This window comes from Enhydra lutris, unplaced genomic scaffold, assembly GCF_002288905.1.
Source record: "Enhydra lutris kenyoni isolate GAN:26980312 unplaced genomic scaffold, ASM228890v2 scaffoldscaffold6, whole genome shotgun sequence".
Classification (NCBI taxonomy): Eukaryota; Metazoa; Chordata; class Mammalia; order Carnivora; family Mustelidae; genus Enhydra; species Enhydra lutris.
The window spans coordinates 20,649,376-20,675,862 of record NW_019154090.1 but is presented as its reverse complement, the minus strand read 5'-3'; the positions used below and the strand labels follow the sequence as shown (position 1 = coordinate 20,675,862).

Genomic DNA, 26,487 nt, shown 5'->3' with positions numbered 1-26,487 from the left:
CATATATTTTCCTTTTCTACCTGCCTCTCTTTTTTCTCACTCTTATTCACTTAATTTTCTTACCTCTGTTAAAATTGTAACCTTCCTTCAATACCCTATTCCTTCTTCATTGATCTTATCCTGTTGTTTTTCAGCTCAGCCCTTCTTTCAATCAAAAGTAATCAGTCCTCTGAACTTCTACAGTGTCTTGCCTATAGCTTACCACAATAGGTTTAGTTAATATTCATCATCTCCGGTAGATAGGATAAAAAGAAAAAAATATTTTCCTTGTAATGAGAACTCTTAGGATCTGCTCTCTCTTTTTTTTTTTTTTTTTTATTATTTTTTTAAAGATTTTTATTTATTTATTTGACAGAGAGAGATCACAAGTAGACGGAGAGGCAGGCAGAGAGAGAGAGAGGGAAGCAGGCTCCCTGCGGAGCAGAGAGCCCGACGCGGGACTCGATCCCAGGACCCTGAGATCATGACCTGAGCCGAAGGCAGCGGCTTAACCCACTGAGCCACCCAGGCGCCCCAGGATCTGCTCTCTTAACAGCTTTCCTGTATGTCACTCAACAGTGTTAACTATAGTCATCACACTGTACATTATATTCTTAGTGCTTATTTATCTTGTAACTGGAAGTTTGTACATTTTGACCACCTTCCTCCAATTTCCCCTCCCCAAAGTGCCCATCACTGGTAACCACAAATCTGATCCCTTTTTCTATGATTTTGGTGGGGTACTTTTGTTTATTTTTAAGATGCCACTTTTAAGTGAGATCATATAGTATTTGTCTTTCTCTGTCTAGCTTTACCTAGCATAATGCCTTCAGGGTCCATCCATGTTGTTGCAAATGGTAGAATTTTCTTGTTTCTTTATGGCTAAATAATGTTACATTACACACACACACACACACACACACACACCCCACAACTTCTTTATCCGTTCATCCATCAGTGGGCACTTTGGTAGTTTCTATGTATTAACATTGCTGTGAACATGGGGGTGCGGGTATCTTTTGAATTAGCATTTTCATTTCCTTTGGATATATTCCCAGAAGTAGAATTGCTGGATCATATGTTAGTCCTTTTTTAATTTTTTGAGGATATTTTGTACCTTTTTTCTGCAGTGGCTTTTAGCAGTTTACAATCCCACCAACAGTGTACAAGGGTCCCCGTTTCTCCATATCCATGCCAGCATTTATTATATCTTTTTGATGATGGCCATGTTAACAGGCATGACATAATATCCCATATTGGTTTCAATTTGCATTTCCCTAATGACTAATGATGTTGAGTACCTTTTCGTGTAACTGCTGTCCATTCATATATAGTCTTTGGAAAAATGTCTGTTCAGATCCTTTGCCCATTTTTAATTGGATTATTTGGGGTTATTTTGCTATTGAGTTGTATGAGTTCTTTGTGTGTTTTGGATATTAACCCCTTATCACATACGTGGTTTGCAAGTATTTTTCCCCACTCAATACGTTGTCTTTTCGCTTTGTTGATGGTTTCTTCTGCTGTGCAGAAGCTTCTCAGTTTCATGTGGTTCCACGTATTTTTCATTTTGTTACTTGTGCTTTAGATATGATTTCCAAAAAAATCCATTACCAAAACCCATGTCAAGGAGCCTTTTTCCTATATTTTCTTCTAGGAGTTTCATGTCTTACAAGTAAGTCTTTAATCCATTTTGAGTTAATCTTGGTGAATGGTGTAAAGTAGGGGTTGTTTCGGTTTTTTTTTTTACATCTGCATATCCGAGTTTCCCAGCACCATTTATTGAAGAGACTTTCTTTTCTCATATATTTGGCATTTTGAAATCAGGACTACAGAAGTGTATATGTAGTTCTTGTGATTGTGTTCCTTGTGATTGTGTGTGGTATCAGCAGCCCAGATACCACCAGTGGCATAGCCTTTGGTGATGTGATTTTTCTGAAACGGTCAACAATTTTTTTTAAACAATTCTTGGTATGTAAGGTTCTAAACATAGAAGGTCCAGTCTTTTCGCAGTTTACACGATTAATTGCACTACTGGAAAGTTCAGTGTATATTAAACTAGCACAAAATATTTCATATTTTTGTATAAAATGGAGTTACATTTCTAGGCATAGATAGTTAAGGACAGAATGATTTTTTGGCTGACATTTGATAGTCATGTGAAAAGTAGCATAATTGTTCATTGTGCAGGACTGTCTCCTGGATTGCAGGATGTCTAGATTTCCTGCCTCTGCCCATAAATACCAGTAGCACACACAAGTCATTGTGTTAACCAGAAGTGCACATCATATTTCCAAAATGGCCGCTAGGAGGCAGTTCTTTTGTATTGAAAACCATTGACTTAAATTCTTGAGTGTGTCTTAGTGGCCTTACCTACTAATCAGAATTGAGGTTTTTTTGTTTGTTTTGTTTTTTGTTTTTTTTTTTCAGAATTGAGTTTTATCACTTATTTTGCTAGTTTAATAGGTACAAAACAATGTTTTTGTTGCTTTGCTTTGTTTTTTTTTTAATATTTTATTTATTTATCTGACAGAGAGAGATCACAAGTAGGCAGAGAGGCAGGCAGAGAGAGAGGGGAAACAGGCTCCATGCTGAGCAGAGAGCCTGATGTGGGGCTTGATCCCAGGACCCTGGGATGATGACCGGAGCCGAAGGCAGAGGCTTAACCCACTGAGCCACCCAGGCACCGTGCTTTGTTTTTTTTAATTTATGTTTGTTTCCAGTGTTTATTTTCTCTTGTTTTATTTAATTTGCCTGTAATTATAATCATACTTTTGTCTTAATACTTTTTGTTTATATGTATTTTGTTAAAATTTAGCATGTTTTTTCTGTTATATAGATTTTAATAGTTAAGTTCAACTTTGTCACTGTATCTTTTCTGTACCTTCCTACTTTACATGTTTGTTTCTTAAAGTCTTTAAGAATTTAAGAGCTAGGGGCACCTGGGTGGCTCAGTAGGTTAAAGCCTCTGCCTTTGGCTCAGGTCATGTTCCTGGGGTCTTGGGATCGAGCCCCGAATTGGGCTCTCTGCTCAGCTGGGAGCCTGCTTCCTCCTCTCTGTCTGCCTCTCTGCCTACTTGTAATCTCTGTCAAATAAATAAATAAAATCTTTAAAAAAGAAAAAAGAATTTAAGAGCTAGGAGCGCCTGAGTGGCTCAGTAGGTTAAAGCCTCTGCCTTCGGCTCTGGTCATGATCCCAGGGCCCTGGGATCGAGCCCCACATCGGGCTCTCTGCTCAGCAGGGAGCCAGCCTGCTTTCCCCTCTCTCTCTCTGCCTGCCTCTGTGCCTGCTTGTGATCTCTGCCTATCAAATAAATAAATAAAATCTTTTTTAAAAAATAAAAAAAAAAAGAATTTAAGAGCTATTAAACCTGTTTTGATTGGTCTTTCACAGTGTTGTTGTTGTTGTTAAAGAATAATACTCCTGTCTTTTTCAGAATTGGGAGGGATAGCGGCTATTTCTTAAAAATGCTTATTCCAAGGCCCCAATGCAGACCTATACAGAATTTCACTTTCTAGTGATACAGGACCTGGAGATATGCAGCAGCAGCACCACCACCACTCCTGCTCTGCTCCTCCATGATTCTTACATGTGCAGTGGAGTTTGAAAGCTAGCTTGTCTTTTTTTTTTTTGCCTTAAAACATTTTTTTTCTGCCAATAGTGTGTTGTCTGGAATGCAAGCTAAATAGTAATTAAATATTCTTTAGATATTTGGAAACCATCTACCTACCACTTAAAAAATTAATAGTGTAGGGGCACCTAGGTGGCTCTGTTGGTTGAGCATCTGCCTTTGGCTCAGGCCATGATCCTGGAGTCCTGGGATCCAACCCTGACTCCCTGCTCAGTGGGGAGTCTGCTTCTCCCTCTGACCCTCCTCTCTTGTGTTCTCTCTCTCTCTCTCTCACTCTCTCTCTCAAAGAGATAAAATCTTAAAAAAACAAAACAAAACTAATAACATAAAACAAATGGACATTTCCCAATTTTATTTGTGTATGACATGCAAAATTTTGGACATACCTCAGTGGAATAAAGGGAACTTTCTAATGTCTTCCGGTTTCCCACTGGTAAACCTTAACATTCTGAAACATTTATTTAGTATCTATTGCATGCTAGGAACTACTCAAAGATTTAGGAAGCGAGGTTTTCACTCAGAAAAGGTTGACACTATTGTGGTGAAGATATCTTTACATGGTTAACAAATAAGTTAATGTGAAGCTTGATAAGACCAGCATGTAATAGGCACATGGAGGAGGGGTGATTCGAGGAATGTAAAAAAGCCTTACCAAAGGGAGGACATTTGTGCTGTTACTCAAAGGAGTATTATTTCATAAAGTGAATCAGGGTGGGGCGTGGCAGTGTAGTCAGTGGGAATAGCTTGAGCAGTAATACAGGGTATGAAAAACCTTGTTGAGTTTGAGTGATCCATTAGTAAGGATCGTTCAGTATCACTATGGATCACTAAGGATCCATCAGTAAAGGATCAGTGATCCTTTGTGGCCACAGTTGGGGGGAAGGGTACTTGTGGGAAAGTGTCAGTAGAAGATGAGGCTGGGATGGTAGAATAAGCAATTTCAATTAGATTCCTAGCAAGGTTTTGTTTATTTTTTCAATTGTATAAAATCATCTTAAATTTTATATAGAAGAATACATATATAATAATTTGGTCTGAGAACAGTCAATAAAGTTTTGAAAAAGAATAGGGGAGGTTGGGGGGCTTCCTTTTCAGATCTTAAGACATTCTATAAAGCCACCGAATTTAAATCATTATGGCATTGGCATAGGAATAGATAAATAGTTGAATAGAACAGATTCATAAGTAGATTCCTATATAAATGAGGATTTAGTATATGACAAATTGGTGTTTCAGTTTGGTGGGAAAGGATGTATTTTTAATAGATGATGATGGCACAACTGACTGTACATTTATAAGAAAATAAATTGCACCTTTCCTATACCATTTACGAAAGTAAATTCCAGATGAATATAAAACTTAAGTGTGAAGAAATAAGCAATTGTTTTGCAGGAAGTCTAGGAGACTACATATACACTTTCGGGTTACGTTTTCACACTTTTGGACCTAGTCCTATAATAAATGTATTTTGTACTGTGACCCAGAAATATGCATTTTTTTTTAAAAGATTTTATTTATTTGACAGAGAGAAATCACAAGTAGGCAGAGAGGCAGGCAGAGAGAGAGGAGGAAGCAGGCTCCCCGCGGAGCAGAGAGCCCGATGCGGGGCTCGATCCCAGGACCCTGAGATCATGACCCGAGCCGAAGGCAGAGGCTTTAACCCACTGAGCCACCCAGGCGCCCCGAAATATGCATTTATGAAAAGTGAAACAAGTTTCACAGAATATTGGCTTTACTATGTCTGATGCCTTTATTGTATATCTTATTCCAGGTAATTAAAAACAAAAGTGTTACCCATTACATTTATTTCATGACCCACAGTTTGAAAAACACTGACAGAGGAGATGGGAGGCAGAAACCACCTAAGCCAGACTCAAGCTATAAAATTTAAATATGTGACCAGGAGGCGCCTTGGGTGGCTCAGTGGGTTAAAGCCTTTGCCTTCGGCTCAGGTCATGATCCCAGGGTCCTGGGAAGCCACACATCGGGCCTCTCTTCTTCCCCCTCTCTCTCTGCCTGCCTTTCTGCCTACTTGTGATCTCTGTTTGTCAAATAAATAAATAAAATCTTAAAAAAAAAAAAAATAAATATGTGACTAGAACAATGAAATTTCACCTCATACCTATCCAATTGGCTAAGAAAGAAAGAAAAAAAGCAAGCAATTCCTGGCAGGAGATGGAGAGTGAGAGGAGGGAAGGGCTCTCATCCATTCCAAATGTAGATGGAAGTTGTTACAGCTTTTTTTTTTTGGAAGCAATCTGGCAAGACCCATTAACATTAAAAACAAATGCCCTTTGATCCAATAGTTACATTCTTGGGAACTTGTCCCATAGAAATTAAAAGGCCAGTGTTTATATGAATAAGTATGTTTATTGCATCATTTCCTGGTGATAAAAAAGTGGGAAATGAAGTAAATACACATGTTAGGAGACTGGTTGAATAAGTTATACCACACCCATGTTGTGCAATGTTACACAGTCATTAAAAAGAATGTATTATTAGTTGGAAGGATGTTCATGAGGCATTGTTGAATGGGGAAAAAAAAGATACAGAAAAGTGTACAATGCCTACCTATGCAAGTATGTAAAATTATTTTAATATGATTGAGTTAGGGTAGAGCAAACACAAGAGGAAACATTAGGTTGTCAACATGGATTATCTGTCTAGGGAAGTGAACTGTTTGGATAGGACATGAAGCCAAATAAAATGAAAAAGGTAAATAAACTACACTGAAACAAAAGTCCTTGTGTAATATTCTTGTGCATTTACGTAAGAGACTATGTCTAGCGTTTATATGTATATTATACTGTGTATGTACTGCATGTATATGTACTTGTATATATGTTGACTAGAAGAGGTGAGAAAAAAATGTATGGCATAGGAATATAAGTTGTCATCTGATAGGGACGGCTCCCTATCAGAACTTTCCCTTTTTTCCCTTCCATTATTTTGGGAGGGGTGGGGAGAGCACTGGAATATCCTTGGGGGAATTCCTTATAAACCCAAGGAAACTGAGCTAATCTTTGTGGTCGAATCCACCCTTCCTTCAGATGGTAGGTACCTTGTTAGATGCTGGTCCAGCTCTCTTGCCTTCCCATTTTCAGGGCCTTTTTGTCCAGAGGAGGACATCAGATCTCAGAGGGTATGGAAAGGTACAGGGCCCAGAGTCCATCAGATTCCCAGAGAAGCTGAGAAGATTGAGGAGGGCTGGGGGTAGGAGGTATGAGAGAGGGGAAGGGAACATGGTGGGTTCCTCTGTACGGAAATGAGAAAGAAAGGTAGTTTGGGACCAGTCTGTGAATGACTTTGACTTTCATGCTAAGGAGTTTCATCTTCATTCTTCAGACCTGTAATTCTCAAATGTCATATCCTCATGAAAAATACTGATACTTGTTGAGCTGGAATGAGGTTTTTATTTTTTTTTTAAATGTTATTTATTTATTTATTTATTTATTTGACAGAGATCACAAGTAGGCAGAGAGGCAGGCAGAGAGAGAGGGAGAAGCAGGCTCCCCACCAAGCAGAGAGCCCGATGCGGGGCTCGATCCCAGGACCCTGGGATCATGACCCGAGCCGAAGGCAGAGGCTTTAACCCACTGAGCCACCCAGGCGCCCCTGGAATGAGGTTTTTAAAGATAAAATTGAACAATGCTAGTCTTGCCCAGTATGAAGGAAAATTAGCTTAAAAGATAGAACTTTTTAAAGATTAAGTGTACCCATGTATTTTGCTTAAACTCTGCTGGCTGGGCATACAGATTTCAGAACAAGTAGAAGTTGGAAGTTAGCAGAGATTAATTGGAAAGAGCTTAACCATCCTTGATTCTCTTCATGTTTATGATTGTAGCATTTACATTGTATTCATACAGCTTTGTTTTCTGTGGCTGAAGGTTTTTCATTTTCATGATAGACAGAGATCATTTCATGAGACTATACAGCACAGGGAGAAGCAGTACGTGCACAGAGAATGTATAGAATAGGGAGAAGGTAGTACATGCCATGGTCAAGAGAATGGTCACTGGAACCCAACGGATAGGGATTAAAACCCAGCTCCACCATGTTATAGCTCTGAAGCCTCAGGTAAGCAGCAAACCTCTCCCTGTCTCAGCATTTTCATCTGTGAAATAGAGATAACATTCATTAATATTCATTGAGTTGGTTTTTTTCCAAGATGTATTTTATCTTTAGGGAGAGAGAGAGCATGTGCATATGCACCCACACACCCACAACCCCCCCCCACACCCACACACACACACACAAGTGTGGGGAGGGGCAGAAGGAGAAGGAGAGAGAATCACAAGCGGACTCCTGCTGAGTGTGGAGCCTCATATGGGGCTGGATCCCACCACCCGAGCTGAAACTAAGAGCTGGGGATGCTCAGGTGACTGAGCCACCCAGGCACCCCTGTTCATTGAGTTGTTTTGGTGATTGCATGAGTGGCATGTAGTAAATGCTCAGTGAGTCGAGCTCTTAATATATTTTCTGAAGAACACTATGACTTCCAGATGTTCCGTTACTAGAAATTTGTGTGTCACTCCTGCAGGGAATGAAATATTCACAAAGAATTTTATGTTTGATTTGAGGACTTCAGTGGGAAATTGCAGGGGTATGTTTCTAACATGTAATAGGTACTTGGATATTATTGACTGAAAAATCTAGATCTTGGAGTAAATTCTTTCCTTTGTCTTCCTCTCTAGTTAGGGCACTTCATTTTGTATCTTTTTCTGTCCTGGAACATAGAATGAGGAGGTCTCCCTCTTGTTATGAGAGCCAGATCAGATCATTTTATCCCCCTGCACAGTGGAATCTGTCCCAGTTCCGCTCCAGGGTTTCTGAGGCTCTTTTGGGGAGGTGCTCAGACAGCTGCTTCCCAGGGTCTGCCTTCCTACCTGATCTTGCTGTGAGGCTGTTTCAGGATATTTTCAAAAAATTTAGATGTGTTTTTTTTCCGTCTGCTTGGTAGTGTGTTTGTAGTTGCTTTATCTTACCATGTAGGGCAAATCTGTGTTTTATTGATTTCTATTAATTTACAGCAGTGTAATTTAACAGAAATTTTTTTTTGTCTTTTCAGGTGCCATTTGGATAGTCCTTTAGCGGCACGATGTACTCTGAGTGGAGGTCACTGCATTTGGTGATTCAGAATGATCAGGGCCACACGAGTGTGCTGCACAGCTATCCAGAGAGCGTTGGGCGAGAGGTGGCAAATGCAGTGGTCCATCCCCTTGGGCAGGCCTTAGGTACCCCTTCAGTGGCTGGTAGTGAGAGTTTGTTAAAAACTGACAAAGAAGTAAGTGTTTCTTCATTTCATTCTACTGTGTGAAAACAGAATTTTGTTACTGAAGAATTTATTTGACATTGTCCTTTTAATGGGTTTCTGTCCAATGTAGTACAACTTACTTAATTTTGACCTTTGGGCTGAGGGTTGGGGCTGAGAGTTCGTGGGGGTCAAGGAATAGGTTGTACTGTTGTGTTGCTAGCCCCTTACTAGCCAGGCCCAATTCTCCACTTGAGCTGTGTACCCAAGACAAGGCTTAAATGTCAGGCTCTTTCCCCTAAGCTCTGGGCCCAGTCTTCAGATTTTTATTCAGAGGTATGTTTGGAAGGTCTTCACTGCTCCTCCCATATGGCTTCTAACTGAAGGCCTGTCTTGTGTCAAGTTTTCAGGCTACACATACACACTGAACTTGAGGCCCTCCTGTGTCTCCACGTCTGCCTTCCCTTACCTGTCTCTCAGGGTTAAGGATGCTGCAGAGCAGCTAAGCCCGTATGGCTGTGAGCCCAAGTGGTTGGAATGGGGGTTGTGTTTGCTGTCTCTAAAGATAAGAGCTCTTAGAGTGGCTCGGCCTGGAGGTGGTCCTCTATTCTTGGGTTCAAGTGACTGGGCTGAAGTGAAGTTTTAAGGGTCAAGTCATGAAGGGACCCTGAAAATGGAGGGATACAGGAACTTGCTAGTGTGATGTCTGGCTAAAATACAGGATTAGAACTTTTTCTTTGTGCTTGAGGAAGTTTATATAACCTTCAGACTTTGGGTTAGGTTATTTTCCAGACCCACTATTTCTCCCCCTTTTTTATTTCTTTCTGATGAAGGAGAGATTAGCCTTAATCTAGATAGAAGACTGGATACAAGACCAAAGCTTATAGCTCTAAAGGCAGTTTATTTACCCTCTGCAGGCCATGGGTTGCTGGAGGATGAAGCCCCTCAGTCTGAGGAGCGTTTTTCTCTCTTCAGAGTACCTTAGCAGAGACTTATTCTAAGGACCAGCGCTTGCCCTGGTGCACTCCTCTTGGTGGGTCTATAATCTTCTCCTGGGAAGAGATGGCACATGAGTGGATAGAGGTGCTCTGGTGCAGCCCTTGTTTGTTGTCCTTCCTCACCCTTAAAAAGATACGAGAGAATAGTCCTTGAATCCACTGTCCTCTAGAATTGTACAACTGAACTATTATGAAGGTATCACCAGAGATGTTTTCTCCTTTGTCGTTTCATCTGACAGTTACAGACTTGCAGTCCCTTTTAAAATCCCTTCTTACGCGTGGTTCAGTTCCTCCTACCCTCCTATATTTGTCACAGCTTCACTGTGGTGTTAGAGCCTTTAAAGTTTATCACTGTTGTAGATAATACTGTATTTATTGTCTATGTTATATTGCTGTTAACATGATTTTATTCTTAGTCGTTTTAGTTGTTTTTGAGCTTAAAATTTTCTCTACCTGTATTTATCTTGTTAGATTCAACTTTTGTTTTAAACTGTTGAAGTCTTTTTGAATCCTGAATTTCTATATAACAAGTTAGCTATCCATTTTAGCTCTGTGATAGCTACAGATGGTTAGCCTATAGACTGTTTTTCTCTCTTTTCCTAAGTAAAAATCTCGGCAGGGCCTTTGGCATGCCCCTGGGCACCTTCTTCAAAATGGTCTTGGTGCATTAACCCACTGTGTTCTCTCATCTTGTATTTCAACAACTTAAAATCCAGCCATTTTACCTTCCTCTGGGCCATAGGTCTCCATCTTGTCAAAAGAATATCCTGCATCTGACCACATTTCCTGATCCCCCTTAGCCATACAAAGCTATTGGTGGAATATGGTGGGAGTAGCTTCAGACGTCTAGCTGGAAGATTAGGGTCCAAGTTTTCAGTTTTACCATTTCCAAACCAGTGACTTGGGCCAAACTGCTTAATCTTCCTAAGCATCAGTTTTCTTATCTATAAAGTGAGGATAATTTAACCTCTCACACAGGGTTATTTTGATGGTTAGATGATATTTATGAAAGTTGCTTTGTAAATTGCGAGGGTTATGCAATTGTCCACTGCCTTCAGAGTAACCTTGTTAGTAAAGGAATGAAGCTTGACTGGCATGACTTGTTCTTTTTGAGTAGGCTGGTTCCCAGTGATCATGCTTCCATTTTATAAGTGCTCACTGATCATCTGCTTAGGAATTTGTCCCACAGTTTCATCTGGAATTCACTGAAACTTTCCAGTCTACAGAATCTGGAATATTGTTTCGTCCTCTCTTGCAAATTATGCTATTTTCCCTTTCTGCTTATATCATATTCATTCTTCATGACTGTGGGCAGTGGTTTGGTAGTCGCTTAGACAAGTTCTCTCAGCCTCTATGATGTGAAGCACATGGGTCAAGGGCCTCGCACTCATTTAGTGCAGCTAAGTGCCTTGTTAAGATCTTACCAGCTTAAGTCCCGTCTCACTTGTGTGTGTTCTTACCTTCCCATGTTAATTATTTTCTTTGGCAGAAAGAGTCACAGAATAAGAGTTGAGCAGGTCATGGGGCGCCTGGGTGGCTCAGTGGGTTAAGCCGCTGCCTTCGACTCGGGTCATGATCTCAGAGTCCCGGGATCGAGCCCCGCATCGGGCTCTCTGCTCAGCAGGGAGCCTGCTTCCTCCTCTCTCTGCCTGCCTCTCTGCCTGCTTGTGATCTCTCTGTCAAATAAATAAATAAAATCTTTAAAAAAAAAAAAAGAGTTGAGCAGGTCGTATTCTTTCCTGTTGCTTGTTAATGTTGCATAATCTAGAAATGGAATATGGTTGAATTTATATATATGATTTCCTAAATGACACACATACCTATATACAAATTAAAAGGAGAAATAAAGCTAAAATTTTCTGTGTTTCTGTGCCTCCAGTCTCTAGAGAAAATCAAGACGGCCCATAATTGCTTTTTATTTCACATAAAAGACAATAATAATATCTAATGGGTAATAGCCAACATGGGTTTAATATTTAGAAATAAATAATTTATTTTTTTCTTAAATATTTTGCTTAGGAAATGTTGTCTGAGTATATTTTTTCCATGGAAAGTGCATTCTTGAGAATAAATCTGATGATACAATGTTGAGATGGTTATACTGTCACTTGAGAGGTTTTTGATAATAAAAGAGGTCAATATTAAATCAGTCTACTGAAATATAGTAGGGATGGGTGATAGTGCTGTATGTATATTTTCTTTTGTTTAGGTGAAATGGACTATGGAAGTAATTTGCTATGGACTGACCCTTCCACTGGATGGAGAGACTGTAAAATATTGTGTTGATGTATATACAGATTGGATTATGGCTTTAGTATTGCCGAAAGATTCTATTCCGTTGCCAGTTATTAAAGAGCCTAATCTATATGTTCAAAGTATACTAAAACACCTGCAAAATCTTTTTGTACCGAGGTAAGCTATACCTGTCTGTCTGGCCTGTTATCAGGATCATAATAAAATATTCATAAATGTTACTATTTTATATAAATAGGAGCTGATCTCATTGTTAGTCTTTTGAAAAGTAACTATCATTACTGTTCAAAGAATGTATTAATATGAATGATAAGAGAGATGGGCTTATAGCATGTTTACTAAGTGTTTTTAACAAGTGTATGTTCATTAAAGGCTTTTGGTTTCCTTTCTAAGATCTGATAGCTGTTAGATATTAAAACGTTATGACCCCTTTCCCCTCCATTCAAAAAACATACTTTTGCCTATCATAATTTTTTTCTCCACTTAAGCTAAAGGCAACTAAACCTTCTACCTTAAAATGAATCTTTCCTATGAGAGAATTAAGACATTGAAGTAAGCAGACTTGAAATTATTATGGGCAAATTTGTAGTAGACCAAAAGATTTTGTTAGCAGTTTGTTAACTGATTTTTTTTCTTCTATCTTCTGAGACGGTGACCTTAAATATCATAATATGGGGTATGTACCTTATTTGGGCTTAGATTTTTTTTCCAGGGGCCCTTCGGTGCCTCAGTCGGTTAAGTGATAGCCTTCAGCTCAGGTCATGATCTCAGGGTCCTGGGATCAAGCCCCATGTCGGGCTGCCCACTATGGAGTCTGTTTCTCCCTTTCCCCTGCTTGTGCTCTCCCCCTCTTGCACTCTCTCCCTCCATCTCAAATAAATAAATAATCTTAAAAAATTTTTTTTCCAATTCTAAAAGATCATATGTCATTGTAAAGAGTTTGGGAAATATAGAAAATAATGGAGAAGAAAGCATTAATTAGTTTCTTATCCATTCATGAGGATTTCCTTTAAGAAAAACCTGTCTTTAGCTGTTTTTTAATGTCTTTGAAAGAGGCAAAAGGGCTTGCTTCCTTTTGGAAAAGTTCTTATTACAGCTTTTTCTTTATCAGATGATGAGAGACTTTAAATCATCCAAAACCACTCTATAAATTTTTAACCTTTTAAATTTATAAGGAAGAATACTTTGGAGGCCCCTGGCTGGCTCAGTTGATAGAGCATGCAACTCTTCATTTCAGGGTTGTGAGTTTGAGCCCTACAAATGGTGTAGCGTTTACTTAAAAAATTATTTTTTTTAAACTTTATTTATTAGTGAGTGAGAGAGCAAGAGAGAACACGAGTCGGGGGAGGGCTGGAAGGAGAGGGACAGGCAGATTCCCCACTGAACAGGAAGCCCAACTCAGGGCTGGATTCCAGGACCCCCGGGATCATGACCTGATCTGAAGGCAGATGTTTAACTGACTGAGCCACGTAGATGCCCACCCAAAAAAAAATTTTTTTAAAGAGTTTTAGAAAGAAGTTTACTTTGTAAAATTTGAATTAAAAAAAAAAAAAACTCATTGAGAACTGTGATGTGTAGGATCAAGTATAAACTGCTTGCCTTTTGTGAAATGCTGGCTATAATCTAAGCAGATTATCTGCTGCTAATTCTGCGTGAGCCCTGCTCATTGGTCAGACTCATAAATTAAACATTCCCTTAAGACTCCTTAATGATCTTCTCCTACCCTTTTGTCATCTTCTTCCTCTTCTCCCTCTCCTAGTTGTCCACATCTCATTCTTGTTGGTTCATCTTAAGTCCTGCCTTATAAACAGAAGCCTTGCTTGACCATCCAGCCCCATAGTAATCATACCTTTTCTGAACCAGTGTGGTACTTTCTGTGTCACTCTTTTATGTCTTCACTATTTTATTGTTTATCTTTTAAAATGTGTGTGTCTCATTTCCCCAGGTAAACAGATTGAAGGCAAGAACTAGGTTTTACATATTTGGGGCTTCCACAGTACCTGGTGCAGTACTTACATTATTAGAGGTGTGAATTAAATATTTGTTGCTTGTATTTATTGATTTCAAATAGGAGTAGTAACAAGAAGTAGTTGACAGTGATTAGCATATTATTTGTGCGTAAGCAGACTTCTAAAACGGTGTAATAGTTGTAATGCTTTTGTCGGTCCATGTAGAAGACTAATTTACTGGCCTTTTTCCTTGGGCATGGGACAGTCTGATGAGTAGTATTGTCACTACACGTGTTGCTTTCCTGTTTGCTGTCTTACCACTTGTCTGTGCTCAGTTCATTTGTATTGATGAAAAATAGCAATGACATTTGAGTTAATTGGGCTTTTGCTTTTTTTCCCTTTTGAGAACATGAGTACCTTGTCCATTAACTTTTTTTCTCAAGAGTGTGTGTGCATTCTTCAGAGAGGATATTGGATGGAGTCCTGGAGTTCTCCTGGCCAACAGTGTCTTAGGGAGCTGAATATTTTCAGTGCTAAATATTGGGAGTTACAATCTTCTCTCCCTTTTTTGGAAGTATCAGAGTTTTTGTTTTGTTTTAAATTCAGATCACAAAATTGTCCTCAAGCTTACTTAGTTGTTTTTATAAAAAGTAACACTCAAAATAGAAGAAACTTTTTACCACTTTGCTAGAGATAAGTCAGTGGGGGTAACCTTTCTCTTTTTGCCTATCAGTTTAGTTTGATCTCTTTTATTTATTTGCATAATAGAGTGAAGAGTGAATCATCTTTTATTCATTTATTTTTAAAAAGATTTTATTTATTTATTTGACAGAGATCACAAGTAGGCAGAGAGGCAGGCAGAGAGAGAGGGGGAAGCAGGCTTCCTGCTGAGCAGAGAGCCAGATATGGGGCTCGATCCCAGGACTCTGGGATCATGACTTGAGCCGAAGGCAGAGGCTTTAACCCACTGAGCCACCCAGGCGCCCCAAGAGTGTATCATCTTTTAAAATTGATTAGGGTTTTCATTACTCAAATACGTTGTAGTTTAAAAAATGTAATACTCTTCTAAAGCAGCGGTTGATAAACTTTTTTGATAAAGAGCCAGGTAGTAAATATTTTAGGCTTTGTGGGCTATGTGGTGTCTGTTCTAATTACTCAACTCTGCTGATGTAGAGAAAGTAGCCACAGATAATGTGTAAATGAATGAACATGGCAGTATTCCAGAACAACTTCAACAAAACCAGATGGCAGGCCTGATTTGACCCATGGGCTATAGTTCACCGGCTCTTGTTCTGAGAGCAGTTTTTCTGAAGATCACAAGTTCTTTTTGAAAATGTTGGGGGAGGGGCGCCTGGGTGGCTCAGTGGGTTAAATAAAGCCTCTGCCTTCGGCTCAGTTCATGATCCCAGACACCTGGGATCAAGCCCCGCATTGGGCTCTCTACTCCGCCGGGAGCCTGCTTCCTCCTCTCTCTCTTCCTGCCTCTCTGCCTACTCGTGATCTCCGTCTGTCAAGTAAATAAATTAAAAAAAAAAAAATCTTAAAAAAAAAAAAAATATTGGGGGGGAGAGGAAAATCTCTTGTGTTTAGACCTTTCTGCTTATTTTTAAGCAAAAATGATGTAAAATGAAGTAAATGAAGTAAAGATGATCTTGTTTCTCTTAGCTTTAGAAACTTGAACACTGCTCCTGAATTTAGGTCTTCTTTGTGAGGCTACAGTTACCTATAGAGCGGATGTTTCCTTTTGTACCAGTGGACAGGTACCTGGAAATAGTGGGTAGGCCTAGATTACTAGCTTGGAGTCTTATCACTAGCTTGGAAGAGTGTCAACCCCAGAGCTATTCTTGTTTCTTATTCTGGACTTCTTGTATGACTAGATGAGATTTGGGGCTATTATAGTTTTGTCCTGTTCTTCAAGTAGCCAGTGCCGCAGACACAAACTTATGCCTCATGGCTTCGCATGTACTGGATTCACCTCTAGCTGAATGTGGGACATCTCCCTGCTCTTTGGGGATCTTGGTCTTTCCTAGCTGAGAGGTAGGACTTCTTTAGGAAAAACTTAGTGGTGTCATTTGTAACTTTAAGGTAAGTGTCTGGTTTTCTGGGCCGTAGCCCAGAATCTGAGAATCTTCTATCCTCAGGTTGGGGCAGGAGTGGTAAGTCCACTTGTTTCATTTTCTGGATTTTTTGAGGAAGCTCTGTTTTATCAGCTCTTTGTGATATAAGTCATAATATAGAAACTTGTCAAGATTTATTTCAGTACTATTAGATACTAGGTTTCACATAGTAAGTCAGGAGGCCAACTCACCACTCATTTATGCATTGAATTTTCTACTATTCTCAAAATTCTCAGGTGGTCTGCTTTGCAAAGTAGGGATAAGGGGCTGGGGCTTGGACCTCTGTCTTCTACTCTAGCCCCAATACTTTGATCTGTTTTATTCTCTTGAGAAAAAATGGTCCTATAGACTAAAGAGAGTTTTAAAACTTTTTTCTAGAGTATCTTGGGAACCATTGGAACCCCCATCTTAGGTTAAGGTACCTTTTTTATTAGAACAGCAGTAACAGGGTGCTCACTTTTGAGGCAGTTGCCTCCATACCTCATCAGTTTCAGGGACCTGTGAGGATATTCCCTTGGGTCTGTAGGCTCTTCTCTAGCAGACATTAGCCTCAAAGGGACTGTGAACACCAAGAATTCACATTCTAAATTCTCGTGAATGTGTGTTTAAAATTTTTTTTAAAGAATACAAAGGGCATTGTGCTTCAGTGTGAGCAACAGAAGGAGCTGTGGGTATTTACTCATTCACTCAGGAGAAAATGGTGTGCCTGTTACATTGTCTGGTACATTTTAGACTTAGAAAATCCAGAGGTGAAACTTACATTCTACTATTCCCCCCTGCCCGGGAGCTTTTCAAGCTCTCGTAGGAATGGTAGGTTGAGATCCCAGAGAGCCAAACTATGGTGGCAAAATAGCTTTGAATTGAAGAGGCTGCGCCTTGTCCTGCCTTCTGATGCTCTTAGGGAGTGTCATTGGACCATTGCTTCCTGTGTCCATAAGTCGCTTGTCCTCAAGCCTTTGCTTTCTCTCCTCAAGGCTTGTCAGTGATGTATCTGTCTTCTTCAGACAGGAACAGGGCTCCAGTCAGATCCGACTATGCTTACAGGTCCTGAGAGCCATTCAGAAACTGGCCCGTGAGTCATCCATCATGGCACGAGAAACATGGGAAGTCTTACTGTTGTTTCTTCTGCAGATTAATGACATACTTCTAGCCCCGCCAACTGTTCAAGGTCTGTTTATGTTTTTTCTAATTTATTTCCAAGCTCTGGATACAGTTTACTTTAAACTCACTGAGTAGTAGACTGTAGGGTTTTACAATTTGGGATGACATTGGACAAACCGAGGTTAACAGGTCTTAGAATGGAAGCCCTCATAGGCACAACATAAAGTTATTTTACTTTCAGTGATGATTTTGCTAATGTAGGAGAGATTCGGTGCATGAATGCATATTTGATAATGATAGGAACAGTAGGTTGTTCAGTCTATTAGGATAGAGGCTATATAAGAAACAGCTAACTGAAGTAGAACCTGTAAGAACAGTACCTGATTGCAAAGTAGTTATCAAAGTAGACATTAAAAACTTGACAGTGGCAGAAGATATTTTGTCGGTAAACGAATCCTGCAAAATCTTAATGGTTCTATTTGGAGGTATGACAATATGCCACTCATACCTTGTCATTAAGAAGCCTCCAGTTTTATGCCTTCAGATTGTATTTTAGAGGCCCTGCTGTGTATGTTACAGCATAGTATATACAAACTGTAAGTTGATACGCTAGTTCTAGGTTCCCTTGTTGCCCATTATCTGTGTAGTCTCCTACTAACAGACATGCAGTATGCACTTGCGAACTAGCACAAATGCAGTGTCCAGGAAAGTATCTAAAAGAAATCACAGAATTCCACTGTTGAAAAATCAGTCCATAGTAGGAATACCTTGTCTGTTATGATGATAGCTAGGCAGTCATTGATTCATTAGCTCTTTGGTACACAGTCTCCATGCCAGGAATCTCAGCAACTCAGCACAGGCAGTTTCTCCCCTTCTGGGGCTCATTATTGTTGAAACTTCATTTGTGCTCATTTAAAATATGCATCCATATAACTTTTCCTACTACTCCCAAGTTTGCCTTGTGGAGCTATGCAGAGTATAGACCACTACTTTTCTCCCTAGTTCCAGGGCTCAGAGTGGAGGAACAGGTCTGTTTTCATGGTTGAGGCTATGTCCTACACAGCACCGGTCCTTTTGCTCCCTTCTTTGTCTCCCTCTCCCCAAAGGGTAGCTTTCAAACACCTGAAAGTTTTACAACAAAGTTTGAAGGTAGAAAGACCTGGGTATTTGCTCTGATCCCTTTACTTACTGACTGTGTAAACTTGGAGAGGTTACTTAAATTTTCTCATTTAAGTTTTCTCTTCTTCAAAATGTGTTTAATTGATAATTTGTAAAAGATACAGGTCTCTGTCTTGCAGAATTAGTGTGCAAAATATATGAGGTCATGTGCATAAACCAGTCAGCACAGAAACTGACCCAGTAGTCACACATCATAGACATTCGTCCTTCCCCTTCTCCTCTGTGTCTGTCCCAGTTGCTGGAAGATAAAGATCTTTGATAAGAACTGAGCAGGGCAACTTGAAAACTTTATAAATGATAATTGGTTGATGTCATCATGATTTTCTTCATAGGCCCTCCTAAGAATAGTTTCTCATTCTTACTTATTAAGTGGCTATTTGAAAGTCAGAATTTAACATTGCACTTATTTTGATTTTTTGACCACTTACCCCAAATCAGTGAATTAAAGTTTGTTTGTTTTTAATAAGTATGCCAAAGATGTTTTCTTTTTGTTGGTAAGGTGGCATTGCTGAGAATCTAGCAGAGAAGTTGATTGGTGTTCTCTTTGAGGTTTGGTTACTAGCTTGTACTCGGTGCTTTCCAACACCACCTTACTGGAAAACAGCCAAGGAGATGGTGGCGAACTGGAGGCACCACCCCGCAGTGGTGGAGCAGTGGAGCAAAGTCACCTGTGCACTCACTTCAAGGTAGGTTATCGTCATTGACTTGCCTTCCTTCATCCACCTGGTCTAAGGCAGCTTTCTCCTAGTTCCATGTCTTCCTGGGATTCATGGAATACGTTCTGAAAAGTCCGTATCCTGTGTCTGTTATTACTTGCATTTTAAGTACAGAATCAAGCCACTTTTTATTTCTTTTTTATTTTTAAGGTTTTTTATTTATTTGAGAGAGTGAGAGAAAGAGATCACAAGCAGTAGGGGAGGGTAGAGGGAGAAATAGACTCCTCACTGGGCAGAAAGCCTGATGTGGGACTCGATCCTAGTGGGATCATGACCTGAGCTGAAGGCAGATGCCTAACCAACTGAGCCACCCAGGCGCTCTCAAGCCACTTTTTAAAAATGGATATACAGTTTGGTTATTGCCTGGCAAATTTAAAACCTTTCAGATTAAGCAAATATGGAGAAGCAGATAAATTTTGCACCCTGACTCCCTTGCCAAAATCCCATTCTTAATCTGATTACTAAAATACCATGATTATTATTTTTTAAAAAACCATAGAAAGGTATAAAAAAATTAAGTTCTTTAGAAATGCTATTATATATATTTATACATAATTTTACAGAAATGAGACCGTACTATAATGTGCTATATTATAACCAAAGTAGGTAGTTTGTTATATTAATTTTACCTTTTTTACCATTTATATGTAATGTGAGCAAACTTTAGGCTTTATTTTTTTTTGGACTTGTTTCTTCATTTCAGTTCTACGAATTTTACCTTTTTTACCATTTATATGTAATGTGAGTAAACTTTAGGCTTTATTTTTTTTCGGACTTGTTTCTTCATTTCAGTTCTACGAATTTTTCCCTGAGGATTCTATTTATTTATTTATTTGAGCAAGAGTGAGAGAGAACAAGAGCAGGGTGAGGGGCAGTGGGAGAAGCAGACTCCCCGCTGAGCAGGGAGCCTGATGCGGGGCTTGATCCCAGGACTCCAGAATCAAGATCTGAGCTGAAGGCAGATGCTTAACTGATTGAGCCACCAGGCGGCCCTAATTCTACATATTTAAATATGTAGCTTTCTAAAAGATGAGGATTCTTTTTAAAACATAATCACAGTACCATTATCATACCTAAAAAAATTAACAGTTCTTTAATATCAGCCATTCAATGTTTAGATTTTCCTTGAATGCCTCCAGTTTTCTTTTGTTGTTTGTTTTTATTGTTTTTTTGGGGTTTTTTGTGGTTGATTCCATTGAATCAAAACAAGCAAGGTTCACATATTACATTTAATTGACATGTTTCTTAAGCCTTTCTTAAGCTATAGGTTCCTACTCTCTCGTTTTTATTTCTTTGTGGTTTTTGTTGAAGAAACTGGGTTGTTTGTCTTAGAGTGTTTCCACATTCTGAATTTTTCTGATGATGTCCTAGTTGTGTTAATATGTTTCTCTGCCCTCTGTGTTTCCTGTCAACTGGCAATTAGATCTAGAGACTTGATCTGATTTAGATTCCATGCTGGGAGAGGCAGTGTGAAGGCAGAATCAAATAACTTATAGGTAGCATTATGTATCAGATGATAGACTGGTCTTTTTCTGAGTTAGTGAAATGTTTATGTTTCTAGCTTCATCATTATTTAAAGTAAGAAATGGAGGTTTTAGAATATTCTTTTGATTCTTTTATATCTTAGTGAATGTCAAAATTATAAATCTAGTTTAAAATAATACTTAATTGAATTTAAATGGAAAAAGTAAATAAATGAAAAAACAAAAATTTTTAGGAAAAAAAAAGTCATCTAAATAATACCTGTATCATGTTAAATAAATCAACTAATTTCTGCTCCAAAAAAATAAATACTTTTTATCTTGATTATAAAACCAATACATAATTTTTTAATTTTTTTAAAAGATTTTATTTATTTATTTGACAGAGAGACACAGTATGAGCGGGAACACAAACAGGGGGATTGGGAGAGGGAGAAGCAGGCTTCCTGCCGAACTAGGAGCCCGATGTGGGGCTCGATCCCAGGACCCTGGGATCATGACCTGAGCCAAAGGCAGATGCTCAATGACTGAGCCCCCAGGCACCCCAAAACCAATACATTCTTAAAATAGAAAACTTGGAAAAAAAAAAAATAGAAAACTTGGAAGATATGGGGGAAACTGTCCATGACTTACAGATCACCAGTGTTAACATTTTTTTTTTAAGATTTTATTTATTTATTTGACAGAGATCACAAGTAGGCAGAGAGGCAGGCAGAGAGAGGGGGAGAAGCTGCCTCCCCACTGAGCAGAGAGCCCGATGTGGGGCTTGATCCCAGGACCGTGGGATCATGACCTGAGCTGAAGGCAGAGGCTTTTTTTAACCCACTGAGCCACCCAGGTGCCCTCAGTGTTAACATTTTAATGTATTTTTTCCATTTCTCTTTATAAAAAAAGTTTGAGATTATTCTATGTAGTATTACCTGCTTTTTAAATTTGATTCTTATCCCATTAATTACATGTACCTTTTCTATGATTAAATCTTGAGATACTTCGAATGCCTTTATAGTTTTTTGTTATATAAATGAAGTTATAATTTATACAATAATTTCATTGTTCAGATGTTTATGTTCTTTAAAAATACTGTTTATATGAATACTTTATAGAAAGTCTGTATACTGGTTATTTCATTAAGATATAATTTCTAGACATAAGGTAATTGAGTCAAAGGGCTTTGAACAGTTTAAATACATTTAGAATAGGACTATTAAATTAAGTAATTGAATTGTTGAGTTACTTTTAAGTATAAGGTACACTATAAATTTAAGGTACACTGTAAATTCTGAACTTCATGCAAGTTATACAGCAGTTATTATGGATAAATTACAGCCTACTTGTGTTGAAGGAGTTTGTAGTGGGATGAATCTTTTTAAAAATTAGATAACAATTTATTTATAATTACATAACTATAAACATCAGTTTCATCTATAATTATACAATTTACTAATATATTTTCAATTATTTATAAATAAAAATTTAAAAATAATCCATAATTTTATAATTTGATATTTGTAATTTTATTATGAAATTATATCATTCATATGCAGTTTTATATATTACATATTATATATTAAAAAGCTATTACATTACTATAAGATTATATGTATTTAATGTGTATCATTATGTAGTTTTATAAATTATAGATACATTTATAATAAAATTATATAACCTAAAATATGAATAGGTATGTAACTTAAATGACAATAATTTTTAAAATAAATGCATTATTCAAATGTTTAGACATTTTTTTAATCTTACAAAACTGTATTTCCCTTTATAATTTGTCTCTTATCAACGAGGGTCTTCATTCATCTTACTCACTTCTGTGAGGTGTAATACGCATGTCATCTATTTTCTCTTGTATTTCTCTTATCATATTTTAATACTTCAATGTATTTTTCATACTGTTAAGAAATGAACTTGGTGGTGTGCATTTTTTTTTTGTATTTCAGATTGCTACGCTTTACGTATGGTCCTTCATTTCCTCCTTTTAAAGTTCCTGATGAAGATGCCAGTCTGATCCCTCCTGAAATGGATAACGAGTGTGTAGCACAGACATGGTTTCGCTTCTTACATATGTTAAGGTACTGTTATTTAGTATTGTGTATTCTCTCTCCCCGGTCTCTTAGAGCAGGAACCACGCTGTAACTTTCGTGTTGGTGCTCAGTGTGTGATGGCTAAATACAGCCCTCAGATGGAGCCACATTAGACAATAGGCACATCTACATCATGTGCCTCCTGTGCTCCATGTCCCAGCAGAGTCAGGCTACCCTCAGCTGTGCTTGGTCTGTACTCTTGAAGCTTGTCCCTGTGGTACATGTAACATTTGTTTTCATGCCTACTGCTGCAGCCTGGATATTATCTCTCCCAGGACCTGCTCTCTCTTTATAGTAATTCTGTTCAATTCAGTATTATTGCTTCTTACTTTTCTCTCTACTAGCTACATCCTTATGTCCTGTGGAACTTTTTTTCTGTTGCATGCTGCCCTAATTCTTAAATCATTTCCTCTCCATATCCTCTCATTCTAGTTTGACTGGCCTCATTTTTCTGTTCTGTGTATTAGTGATTCTAAATTACCCTTTTTGTAAATTAGTGTGTTAACCATTCTCTATCTTTCTTCTCGTTTGTAGTTCATGTTTTTCATCTTTCAGTGATTTTAGCTTTTTAAAAATGTCTTTTTCTATGGTCATTTTCTATTTCCTTTAAAATTAGAAAGCCTTCCTGTGTAATTAATTCTTTTTCTCTTTTTTGGTAGTAATCCCGTGGATTTGAGTAACCCGGCCATTATAAGCTCTACTCCCAAATTTCAGGAACAGTTCTTAAACGTTAGCGGAATGCCGCAAGAATTGAATCAGTATCCCTGCCTTAAACACCTGCCTCAAATATTTTTTCGTGCCATGCGTGGGATCAGCTGTCTGGTGGATGCATTCTTAGGTGAATTTTGTGTATGTTGCTAAATGTTTGGAGACCTACATGTAGACAAGTCTAGAGTATAGATTTAGAAACTATTATGGAAAGCCCAAAGAAAAAGATGGAACAGATTTGATTATATATGACAAAAGTAGGAAAAAATTATTTGCAACAAATGTAATAGCCGGAAAGCTTTCGTTGTCTTTATATAAATCAAAGTATGCTAAGAAAAAGAATAAGACTTGGTAGATAAATGGACAAAGGATATGAATAAATGATTTGCAGAAAGGAAAAGTTTATTCTCAAGAAAATACAGATTAAAATACATTAGGGGGTGCCTGGGTGGCTCAGTGAGTTAAGCCTCTGCCTTCAGCTCAGGTCATGATCCCAGGGTTCTGGGATCGAGCCCTGCATCGGGCTCTCTGCTCTGCAGGGAGCCTGCTTCCCTTTCTCTCTCTCTGCCTACCTGTGATTTCTCTCTCTGTCAAATAAATAAATAAAATCTTTAAAAAATAAAATAAAATACATTAGGTATCATTCTTATGTGTGTCACTGGGAAGCAGATTGCACCTTCTGTGAATCATTATTTTAAACATTTTGGGGGTGACTGAGTGGCTCAGTTGGGTAAACGTCTGCCTTTGGCTTAGGTCATGATCCTGGTGTCCTGGGATCGAGTCCTGATCTGTTGCTCCCCTGCTTGTGAGCGCTCACTCACGGGTGCTCTCTTTGTTAAATAAATAAATAAAATCTTTTTTTAAAAAAAACCCATTTTTCACATTTTAGGAATATGAAAAGTCAGTATTTTTAACCTACTGAAAGGTAATGATATTTAGTATCTATTTTTTTTCTAAAACATTTATTATGTGCACTTGTTAATACATTACATAGGTAATATATTAGTTTAAATTAAGTTTGGCTGCCACATAACAACCGAAAATATCAGTGGTTTAAACAAGATAGTTTATTTTCACATATGGTAAGGCCAGGGCTAGCTAGTATAGGGCTGCTATAGCTGTTCCATCATTGTAAGGGACCCAAGGCCCTTCTATCTTGTGGCTTTTTGTGTACTCTCTCAGGGACTGTGATGGTTAAATGAGTTCCAGACATCCTGTTCAGCAGTTAGGAAGGGAGGAGAGTCTGTACTTGATTCGTCTTTTTAAGGAGATTTCTTGGAAGACCCACCCAGCAATCACCCACTTCTCTATGGTCAGAACATAGCCACATGTAGCTGTAAGGGAGGCTAGAAAATGTAGTTGTGTATTTTGGGTAGCCATGTCCAGCTAAAATTTGTGTTTTGTAACTCAGGAAGGAAGAGTGAATGGATATTGGGAGGCAGCTAGCCGTGTCTGCTCTAGTCTGCCTTCATTGGTGTTATTTGAGGAAGATTTTTTGACCACATGTTTGAAACTCTGAAGAATAACTCCATTTGTCTTTTTCTTAAAGGCATTTCTAGACCCCGATCAGACAGTGCTCCTCCAACACCTGTGAATAGATTAAGTATGCCTCAAAGCACTGCTGTGAGTACCACCCCACCACATAACCGGAGGCACCGGGCTGTTACTGTAAATAAGGCCACCATGAAGACAAGCACAGTAAGTTTTCATCGCCATTATTATGCTGTATAGAGTTGACTTTCTAATCTGCCAACCTTTTAAAAAAGTCCTGCTGTTTTCTCAAACTTTTCTTGAGTGTGGATATATTCTTGTACTCCTCTGACAGGTTAGTACTGCTCATGCCTCGAAAGTTCAGCACCAGACATCATCCACCTCTCCTCTCTCAAGTCCCAATCAGACTAGTTCTGAACCCCGGCCACTGCCTGCCCCTCGGAGACCAAAGGTTAACAGCATCTTGAATCTCTTTGGATCATGGTTATTTGATGCAGCATTTGTTCACTGTAAACTTCATAATGGGATAAACAGAGACAGCAGCATGACTGGTAAATATTGCTCAAGAAATATGTTATCACTTTTTTCTTTTCTTTTTTTTTCTTTTTAATCTTTCCTACCTGCAAGATTAATATGTATCTTAAAAAGCTTTCTGTCTCTGACCAAGCAGTGTCTTGTGTTTAACCCCTTCCAGCTGCAGTAACAGAATTTTGGAAGTTTTCCTACCTGTCCTTTTTATGTCTGTTCTATGAGGTTTGGCTTTTGTCTGGTTTTATTAGACATACTTCAGGTTAGCCACTTTTTGTTGAATCAAATTCCTTTCAGTAGGTGGCCGGAAGTTCCCTTCATGTCAGCCAGGATAATAATATTGATAGAACTAAAGATTTTGATCAGAAATTTATTCACAAGAAGTGTTTTTCTTAGATCCTGGCAGCCATTCACTTATTAGTACATATAAATATTAGAAAATTTCTGCTTCATGAAAAACTCTTCTCAGGTTTTACTCTAGAGAACTTTATTTCAGAGCACACTTATAAAAATACCATTGCTCTGGAACTAAATAAGACTGGTGGCAAATGATAACTCAACCCTGATGTCTTCATTTAGATTTTATTACAGAAATGACACTGTCTAAATGAAATCTGATTTATTTTTGTCATCTTACCACTGTACTTGGGAATGGTGGCAAAGTGTGCAGGATGGTGGTGTGGGGTAGTCCAGAACGTACTGGATATTTATGACACATCTTCTGGAGAACAGTAATCATGGCTCGCATTTACTGAGCGGCAGTGACTATGTGCCCAGGCACCTTGTTATATGCACTAATGAGTGTATTGGTTGTTTGGTAAGAAAGCACTTTTCCAACTGGGGTTAGGTGTAGATTGGGAGAAAAGGTTGCCTAATTGCATTAGTTTATGCATCTCTAGGGAGAATATTAGTTCCAAGGATTAAAACTAATGTGATGACCATAAAGGTCTCTGCTTTCTCTCAGAAATGCATTCTTAGCTATTATGAATCATCTCAGAACTAAGGTCTGTATGG

The 26,487-nt window shown here is 38.5% G+C and overlaps 1 protein-coding gene across 2 annotated transcripts in view; it reads left to right on the top strand.

Annotated features, from left to right (window-relative positions):
* LOC111141403 (Ral GTPase activating protein non-catalytic beta subunit) overlaps positions 1-26,487 on the top strand; it is an 87,664-nt gene that overhangs the window by 5,629 nt on the left and 55,548 nt on the right. For both annotated transcript variants that reach the window (XM_022493925.1, XM_022493924.1), the window contains exons 2-9: positions 8,677-8,892; positions 12,067-12,269; positions 17,181-17,344; positions 18,956-19,142; positions 22,603-22,734; positions 23,406-23,584; positions 25,004-25,152; positions 25,280-25,496. In XM_022493925.1, the coding sequence (XP_022349633.1) occupies positions 8,707-8,892; positions 12,067-12,269; positions 17,181-17,344; positions 18,956-19,142; positions 22,603-22,734; positions 23,406-23,584; positions 25,004-25,152; positions 25,280-25,496 (1,417 nt within the window). In that variant the 5' untranslated portion in view covers positions 8,677-8,706. The remainder of the gene's footprint in view (positions 1-8,676; positions 8,893-12,066; positions 12,270-17,180; positions 17,345-18,955; positions 19,143-22,602; positions 22,735-23,405; positions 23,585-25,003; positions 25,153-25,279; positions 25,497-26,487) is intronic.